Source organism: Amblyomma americanum, chromosome 1, assembly GCF_052857255.1.
Source record: "Amblyomma americanum isolate KBUSLIRL-KWMA chromosome 1, ASM5285725v1, whole genome shotgun sequence".
Taxonomy (NCBI): domain Eukaryota; kingdom Metazoa; phylum Arthropoda; class Arachnida; order Ixodida; family Ixodidae; genus Amblyomma; species Amblyomma americanum.
Genome location: NC_135497.1, coordinates 149,906,410 through 149,915,521, shown reverse-complemented (window position 1 = coordinate 149,915,521; position 9,112 = coordinate 149,906,410). Strand labels below are relative to the sequence as shown.

Here is a 9,112-nt window from a genome sequence, read left to right as displayed (position 1 = left end):
AGTGGGAGAGCCTGCTCCCCAGCAGCGTGCTGGCGGTCCAAAAAGGACTGGTCCAGCATGCGTATGAGGTAGAAAGACTCAGTGGGGCCCTGGAATAAGGGCACCACCCCTGGAAGACTCGGAACTTCAACATGAAGACACCCGGGTCCCGCTGAATCGACCAATTTTTTGCGCCAATAAAGTTTTTTTTCTCTCTCTCTCCTATTCAAGAAGTAAGACAAATAGTGCTGAATTTTTCGAGCGCGAGCTTTTTGCCCGGTTTTGGGATGACTTTAACGATGGCATGTTTCCAAGACGCTGGGAGTTTTGCCTCCCTCGAACACTCGCTCGCAAAGTCCGTGAGGGCTGTTATAGGAGCGTTGTCTAGGTTTCTGGGTGCCTTTTTGTTAATGGCGTCCTCTTCCGGAGCTGATGTCGTGCTTATCTTAAGGGGGGCTGCTCTGATTTCCGCCATTGTTATGTCAGCGTCCAGGATGGGGTAAGGTTGTATTTTATAATCGGGTACGGACTTCGTCTCTAGGCTAGTGCAGGAATATTTCTGCTGTAGCGTGAATGTAATATATTGATCCGTACGTGCCTGGGTCTATGTTTAAAATTTTGGTGATTTCCTTTTGAGTCGTAGCCTTGTCCGATTCCGGAACAAGGAGATCCCGCAGAAGATTCCACGTCTCTCTCGTGCCTAGATTGCCATTTACATTTTCGCAGACATGGTTCCACTGCTGTCTCGCAAGTTCTGCGGAGTGGTGGTGAATTTCTTCCGTGAGCGTGACTATCCTGCTTCTAAGCTTTTTGTTGTATTTTTGCTTAAGCCTCCTTTTTCTAGGCTTTGCCTTGCCTCCCACATGTCTGTAAGTCGGCTCTCAATCGTATTTACGCCTAGGTCATGTACTAGTGCTTTCGTGGCCTTTCCGACATCCGATAGGAGGGTTTGTGTCCACTGTTCTAGGTCTGTAATCGGTTTGTGATTTTGGTCGCGGATCGTCCTAAGTTTGTCCCAGTCGGTGATTCTGTTTTTTTCTGGGTTTGGGTTTGAGATTGCCAATGGCGATTTTAGATGTTATGATATAATGGTCGCTTCCTAGATTTTGTCTGGTGGTGCTCCAGCTTAAGTCTGGGAGATTTTTGCCTATCGTGAGGTCTGGGCACGTGTCCCTGTTCCCGCTGTTGCCTATCCCGGTTAGTTGCATGGGGTCCGTGTATTGGGTTAGCCCTCTTTGCCGGATAAAATCCATTAGGGCCGTGCCTTTCCTGGATGTTGTTGCGTGTCCCCATTGCACGTGTTGAGCGTTGAAGTCGCCCACAATTAGGGTTGGGTTTTGGCTTGCGATTTGTATGGCTTTGGGTATAGCGTCTTTCGCTGGTCCAACCTGTGTCCTGGGGTGGCTGCATGCGTTCAGTATGAACAGAGGAGTTTCTTTTGCTAGGTAGAATTTCGATTAATATACAATCGAGCTCAACGTTTTCAATCTCGTGGTTAACCACGGTAAGGTTTCTATGTACCATCGCAGTATTTAAAGGTTGTTCTGCGATGTGAGATAACAGAACTTCCCGGTACCCTGGCAGTCGTAGTCGAGACATTCTGGGTTCTTGGATCGCTATTACGTCAGGTTTTTCGGATTGCGGTTAAATGTGTAACTGTAGACCTGCTTTTTTGTTGCGCATAGACCTGCAGTTCCACTGCCAAATTGTTATGGTTTTAGGATTGGCCATTTTACTGGCACAGATCGATTGGCGCCCCTTGAGCTGACGGGGGAAGCCTACGTAAAATTTCCTGTAAAACGGCGTCGATTACTCCAAACTTGTGATTTACATCCTGTATATGTTTTTTGAGTCCTTGTGTTAAATTGTCAACTCCTTGTGTTAGGTTATCGAGTTTCTGGCTGTGCTCTTCCACTTTTTGTTCGAGTTTTGGGACTCTATCCTCCAATGAGAGATTTCTTATGTCAGCTACTGCTCGTTTTTTGCGGAGTGTTTCTTCCTTGCTTACTACGCTTACTGGTGTTTCGACTGATGCGGTCAGAGTAGTTTCCATTTCTGTGACTGCCGGCATTGGGATTGGTTTTGGAGGAGAGTCCTTAGATTTGGCGGGTGCTTTTAGTTTACTATTTTCTTGTTCCAAGAGTTTGATTCGGTCCGTGAGCATTTGAACGTGGTTGAGTGCCTAATCGAGTTTCGACTGTAATGACTGCAGCTCCGTCCTCTTTCCGTGAGAGGCCACTCCCGCCTAGCTCACCTGTTTTAGTCCGGGGCTCCGAGTCCGGCTGCTGGTGCTGCTGCCACCTACACTGCGTCTGCTTCGTCCGCTGTCCAAGGACGGGAACCCAAGCAACACAGGTCATCGGCCCAATATTGCAACAGGATGGTCCCAGCCTGGTCCTTTGTAGGGCCAGCTTTGCCAATACAGTTCCAATGTTGGGCCAATTACTTGTGCTGCTTTGGAAGGAGCTCGAGCGGTCCTTCCTTTGGGCAGATGTTGGGTCGTCGCAGGTCCGGGATTTCGATCTTGACTGGTGCTCCGATGTTTTCCCTTGGGGTCGTTGAAATCGTTTCGTGCAGCTGTTATCGCCTGTACGGTGCTCTCCTCCGCAGACAATGGAAATTGGGTAGCTTAATTCTTCCTTTAGGTGCTGGTTGCCGCAGTACGGGCATCGTTGTTTTGCGGTGGCTCCGGGCATACGTCCCTTTTGTGTCCGACTCTTCTGCAGTTCGTGCACGCCTCTACCTTTGGAATTTAGGGGTAGTCTGGGTACAGGACTCCGATGTATACGATGCTATCTGGTGGTTGGTCTGCATCGAAGTGGAGCAGAAGGGACTTTGATGTTCTTCCCATGGTTCATGCTTGTACGATCTCAGAGTTTGTTTTGCGGAATTCTGTCATCATTTCTTGTTGAGTTTCGCCATCGTAAGCCCGATAGATGATGCCCTGCAGGGCCCTGTCCGGAGGGGCGATGTACGACGTCATGACGATGTCTTTGCCTTCTACCTTGATTTTCTTGACTGCGACGTAGCGCAGTGCGTTTGCCTGCACCGGCGTCGATATGGTGATCACATTTTTTGCAGAATTTGTTCTAGATTGGTCTTCATCAGCCTCGGTCGCGGTGATGCCGCTCGCTGTTGCGATCGCGTGCCTGATGGAGTTCAAGGTGTGAAGACTGCGGCGCTTTCCCGCGGCCGCGCGTGACCCCTCTGCGCGCCGATGCCGCCGATACAGTGAGACAGATGATTCGCCATTTCCTTTGGAATTTTCAAAATGCCGGTGGACTTTGATGCGTTCATCGGGACAGTAGGTGTGATCCATGCGTCGCCTGCCGTGGAGACCAACACCGCGGAAAGCGACCGTAAGGTTAAATTTGTTTTTGGGGAAAGGAAATGGCGCTGTACTTGTCACACATATCGGCGGACACCTGAACCGCGCCATAAGGGAAGGGACAAAGAGGGGCTCCATATGAAAGAGCGGTGACGAAGTGCGCTGCGCACCCACTACTCCTCCCAGGATTCCACGGTAACGGCGCATGAGCACAACTGGCCTCGTCCATGCACCATGGTAACGGCGCATGCGCACAACTGGTCTCTCGCATGTACCGCGAAATGCTCGACTGGTTTTGCCTCCATTTAATCTGCCTCCATTTAATCCGCCGCGGTGGCTCAGTGGTTAAGGCGCTCGGTTACTGATCCGGAGTACCCAGGCTCGAACCCGTCCGCGGCGCCTGCGTTTTATGGAGGCAAAACGCTAAGGCGCCCGTGTTCTGTACTATGTCAGTGCACGTTAAAGATCCCCAGGTGGTCGAAATTATTCCGGAGCCCTCCATTACGGCACCTGTCTCTTCGTTTCTTCTTTCGCTCCCTCTTTTATCCCTTCCCTTACGGCGCGGCTCAGGTGTCCAATGATATATGAGACAGATACTGCGCCATTTCCTTTCCCTAAAAACCAATTATTATTATTATTAGCCTAGTGTAGTTCCCGCCGCAAAATAATTGTCGAGGAGCATTTAGCACAACTGCACGTGCCCCGCCATGAGACGCGGGCGTGCGCAGGCCATCTCAAACGCATGCCTGATGCTTAAAATCTACTTTCCCTTCACTGTCCTTAAACCCCATGCCTTGGGTAAATCAGCCCCGCTGCTTTCCACTGCAGGGTGAAGCCCTTACAGAAAAGTATCAAGCACTCAGACGTTTCCTCCTCCTCTCCGCACGCACTGCACAACGTGTCTATCTCGTGGTACCTGACTCTATATGTCTTAGTCCGCAAAACTCCCGTACTGGCCTCAAACAACAAAGAGCTTCCCTTACAATTATCATAGATATTTTCTTTGATATTTTTCCTGCTTAAAGGTCCGGTATGTTCCCAGTGCCGATTTCGTCAGCATCCCTGTTTTCCACAGAGCTCTCTCTGTTCCCTTAACCTTTTTCTTAACCGATGATTGCTGATTTGTCCCCTTACTGCTGTCCAGATATTTGCTTGTCAATTTTCTAGTTCGCTTTCTCCATTTCGTGTCAACATTCTTTATATATAGGTATCTGAAAACTTTCCTAGCCCACTGCTTTTCCCCCATTTTTCTCAATCGCTCCTCAAATGCTATCTTACTGCTAGCTTCTCTGCTCTCGAAAGACGCCCATCCCATATCACCCTGTACCCCCTGATTTGGTGTATTGCCATGTGCTCCCAAAGCTAGCCTCCCTACGCCACGTTGTTTAATTTCTAACCTTGCTTGAACATCTGGTCTCATGTACAGAACCGCATTACCGAAAGTCAGGCTAGGAACCATCACCCCTTTCCAGATCCCTCTTACCACTTCATACCTATTGTAATTCCACAGTGCCCTATTTTTCATGACAGCTGCATTCCTACGAGCTTTATTCATTACATATTTTTCATGCTCTGTCAGATACTCAGCACTGTTATTTATCCACACCCCAAGATACTTGTACTCATCCACTACTTATACTTGTACACATCCACTACTTCTAGCGTGAACTCCTGTATTCTATGGTCGCCGCCCTATTCATTAAATATCATGACTGCAGATTTTTCCTTACTATACTTGAAACCGCGCCTCTGCCCTCAGCGCCGCCACACGGCATCGGCGCGCTGCGGGTCATACTTCCCCGGCCGCTTTTCACGCCTTCTCCTTCTGGCCACCATACACCTGGCTTGGCCCATGCATGGGCTGGCTGGGCCCTGTGAAAGTGTCCGCTTTTTGCCAGTTTACCGTGCTTGGCATCCTTGGTCTTGTCAGATGTCCCGACTCCTTGTGCTCCTTGTGTTACATTGTCGATTACAGATGCGTGTGTAAAGGTTCTTCCAAATGCGGAGTGCGAACAGGCTAATTCGGAAATGGAGGTGACATAATCTATGTGCTCAGTCTGCAATTGTCGACTGCTGCAATGCGGAAAAACCTAAAACTGCAGCCGTAGTTTAGTTTATATTGTTGCGGTGGGTTTAAAGAAAACTGAATTATTTTTTTCCCCTCACATTCAAGGAGTCGGAACTCTTTGTTGCGGTTACGACGGGCGATGAATCTTCCGTTCGGAGGCTTCTAGACAACAATGTAGTACCATTCACCGTCACCAACGATGTGAGTGATAAAAGGGCCCATTCTCATCATATTTTGATTAAATTTTCTAGTGTGCTTGATTTTTCAGAACGGCGAGAACTTCCTTCACATACTGGCTAAACAAAACTTGGCAGTCTTGTCGCCAGAAGAGACGACCTTGCGACGACAGCGTCGAAGCAATATTATATACATGCTCTGTGACGACGGGCTCAACCCAAGTCATCGCAATGGGGTACGTTGGGAACGTTTGTATCGTTGTGCACACGTCCCGCAAGACATGGGCTGTAAGGGAAGCTGTAGTGGAGGGCTTCATATTAATTTAGACCGCCTGGGGTTCTTTAATGTGCATGACATAAAGCAACAGCACAGCACACGAGCGTGCTTGCGTAATGCGGCCCCGGGATTGATGCCCGCTTTCTTGGGCCCAGCAGTCGAACGCCATAGTCGCTGCGGGTTCAAGACGGGTTCAAGAGGGGAAAAGGGTATTTATATATTGGCTAATTTAATTATCATGCCATAAGTATTGCGTAAAGTCGGTGTGTACCCTCAGAAGGTCTCGAGAAAAACCGCAAAAAATTTTCTTGAGGCCTTCATTTTGTTCGCCACTTACTTTTGGGGACCTCTGCGCCTATCTGGGGACTGTGCCAACTGTGCTTTAATAGATGATGATGATATGAAATAATGAAGAGCATGAAGATAACAAATTCACTGACTGCCTGATAAGCTTTTGTTTGAGTTATGTGGAGTTCAAATTAATGGGAACCATTTTAACACCCTTGATGTCGGTGGGACAAAATTGTTAGTATCATTGTTTGAGCGAGTTTGAGAGTCCACTGTATTTTAGAATCCCGTTGCAAAATGGTGCTAAATAAAAAAGAAAAAAAAACATTCTAACTAGGAAGTCATGAGTATTTGAGGGCCATAATAACCATAGTAATGGTAATGTGGGCATAATTTTTTGCCAATTGCTGTGGAAAACTAGTTCCCCATGTTTACTGAGGTCATGTATGTGTGGATACTGGTTCTTTCTGAGCTTCATGAGTTTCAAACATGCACAAAAAAAGTTATAATTGGAAAACATTTTTTAAACATATTTAATGAAATAATTATTTAATTAGGCTAATTGGGCAGAAATAAAATGAGGACAGTTTTTGTATCTGTTTGCAGATTTCAGGCATTTGCTAAAACTGCAGATCTCAGTCGACATGGCAGGACAAGAGATTTGGCTACTTGTTAAGCATTTATATTGGCATATGGTAACGGTACACAAGAGAAGCTGGAGTCTACAGGGCATGCACTGTGCTTCAATTCAAGTTTTATCAAGGAAACTTGAGAAACATGCTTGTGTGTGCACACACATATGCAGACACATTCACATGAATATGAAGGCTATAATGCATACATGCATGCATGAATATAAAAGAGAAGGGAAGGAGAGGAGAAATGGAAGCCTAAGTTGCCTCTACTGGCAGGTGTAGGAGGAGTGCTGCTTCACTACGTATGCCGATTTACTGCTAGGCGGGATATTGTAGATGACGTTTTCGAAGAAACATATGGGTAGAAATGCAGATCACGACATCATACTGTGTGTAACAAGAAGTGCAGCAGCACTGGATCTGTGCCTTCGTGTATGAGAAGGAAAGACGAAAAAGAGAAAAGAACAAAGGAACCGAATCGCCTGACATGTACACATTACAATAGCTTGAGATTACGGTCCTTCAAATAGTTAAATTTGCTTTTCTGTAAAATAATGGACGGTGCACGATGCATTGATTCTCAGGAACAATCTCTATAGTAAAAGCTTTGATCATTTCTCATTCCTTGTCTTTAGCTCTACCTATTACCTTTGTATTGTTCAGTAGTGGAATGCATTTGCACTGTGTGCAGTGGGGTGCCAGATTTGCGAAATTTGCAACCTGTTCACGTGCCTTCTTCTGCTGTCTTAGTTTCGTGTTAAGGCACCTCCCCGTCTGCTCCACGTATGCCCGTCTACAGCTAAGCAGGATATTGTAGATGACGTTTTCGTCGCACTGTACATAGATTGTGTTGTGTCTGACGTTGCACCTGGGTCTCTTTTTCAGTTTTTCTTGTTCGTTCAGTTTTCTTTCTTCACCTATCATTCGTGGCCTCTCTCTCTTTCTTAAAAATTACAGGATTGCACTTAAGCCTGCTTATGAGCGGAAATGCGAAAGCCTTTCCCTTCCTTCTCTTTCTCCCTTCATTTTTCATTTTTTCCTGCCATTTCCCGTTTCTTCCAGCATTTTGTTTTTATTGTTATTTTTCTTTTTGTTCTTTGTTTTATTTAATTACTTATATGTTGCTTAAGAACTGTTGCTGAATGAACTTTTGCATTTTTGTTTTATTTACCAGACAACTTATGATTGACAGTTTACGTGGACAACTTCAGTCTACAACTTCTGTCCACGCAGTCACCTTAAAATTTTATTATGGTCCTCCTGATTGGTGCTCTGATAGCAGTGTCAGGACCCCTAGCCTGCTTAAATCTTTCAGCTTGCCTCAAGAAGTTAGCAAGGGTCTCATGAAGTTTTTTTTTTTTTTGAACGCAGATGTTACTGCAGAAACAGCTCGTCATCATCATCAGCCTGACTATGCCCAATGCACGGCAAAGGCCTCCCCCATATCTCTTCAGTTCACCGGGTTCTGTGTCAGCTTTGGCCACTTTATCCCTGTAAACTTGGTAATCTCATCCGCCCACCTAACTCGCTGCCACCTCTTGCTATCCTTGCCTTCTCTTGGAATCTAGTCTATTGCCCTTAGCTACCATCACTTATCTTGCCCTTGGATTACATGCCCTGTCCATACCCATTTCTTGATTTCGATTAGGATGTCATTAAATCGTGCTTTTTTTATGCTCCACTTTGCTCGCTTTCTGCCTCTTAATATCACACCTATCATTTTTTTTTCCATAGTTCGCTACTGTGTCATGAACTTAAGTTGAACCCTTTTCATTAGCCTTCATGTTTCTGCCCTTCAGGTGAGTACGGGCAAGATACAGCTGTTGGATATTTTTCTCTTGAGGGATGCCGGTAATCTGACATTCATGATCTGAGAGTACCTGCCAAATGAGCTCCACCCCAGTTTTATTCTATTTATTTCACTCTCCTGGTTCGGATCTGTGGTCACCACCTGCCGTAAGGAGATACCTTTACCACTTCCTGCACCCTGCAAGTTGTCGTAAACTGCTGTTCCCTTCTGAGACTGTTCAACATTACACTTGTTTTCTATGTATTATTTTTAGACCCACCGGTTTGCTTTGCCAGTCCAAGACATTGATCGTGTTACTTAGGGTTATGTCAATCGGCAAATCGCAGTTTACTAAGCTATGCTCCGCTAGCTCTTATGCCCAACTGCTTCTAGTCCAGTTCTCTGAATACCTATTATAAGCAAGTGGTGAATAGCAGAAGAGAGATTGTGTCTCACTGCCTAACACCCTTCCTTATAAGGATTTTATTACACTAGAACCCTGCTATAGTAAACTTGGATATAGTAAAGCGAAACTGCGGTTCCATTTCACGTTTCAGAGACGACTGTACATT

The 9,112-nt window shown here is 46.2% G+C and overlaps 1 protein-coding gene across 8 annotated transcripts in view; it reads left to right on the top strand.

Annotated features, from left to right (window-relative positions):
• Window positions 1–5,103: 5,103 nt before the first annotated feature.
• The window catches only part of LOC144113914 (uncharacterized), a 48,218-nt gene continuing 44,209 nt past the window's right edge, over window positions 5,104–9,112 (top strand). For 2 of the 8 annotated variants that reach the window (XM_077647308.1, XM_077647307.1), the window contains exons 1-3: window positions 5,105–5,341; window positions 5,481–5,576; window positions 5,644–5,787. In XM_077647308.1, the coding sequence (XP_077503434.1) occupies window positions 5,336–5,341; window positions 5,481–5,576; window positions 5,644–5,787 (246 nt within the window). In that variant the 5' untranslated portion in view covers window positions 5,105–5,335. Of the gene's footprint in view, window positions 5,577–5,626; window positions 5,788–8,122; window positions 8,254–9,112 lie in introns of those variants that run through there. The other 6 variants (XM_077647309.1, XM_077647304.1, XM_077647302.1 and 3 more) reach the window with 6 other exon arrangements.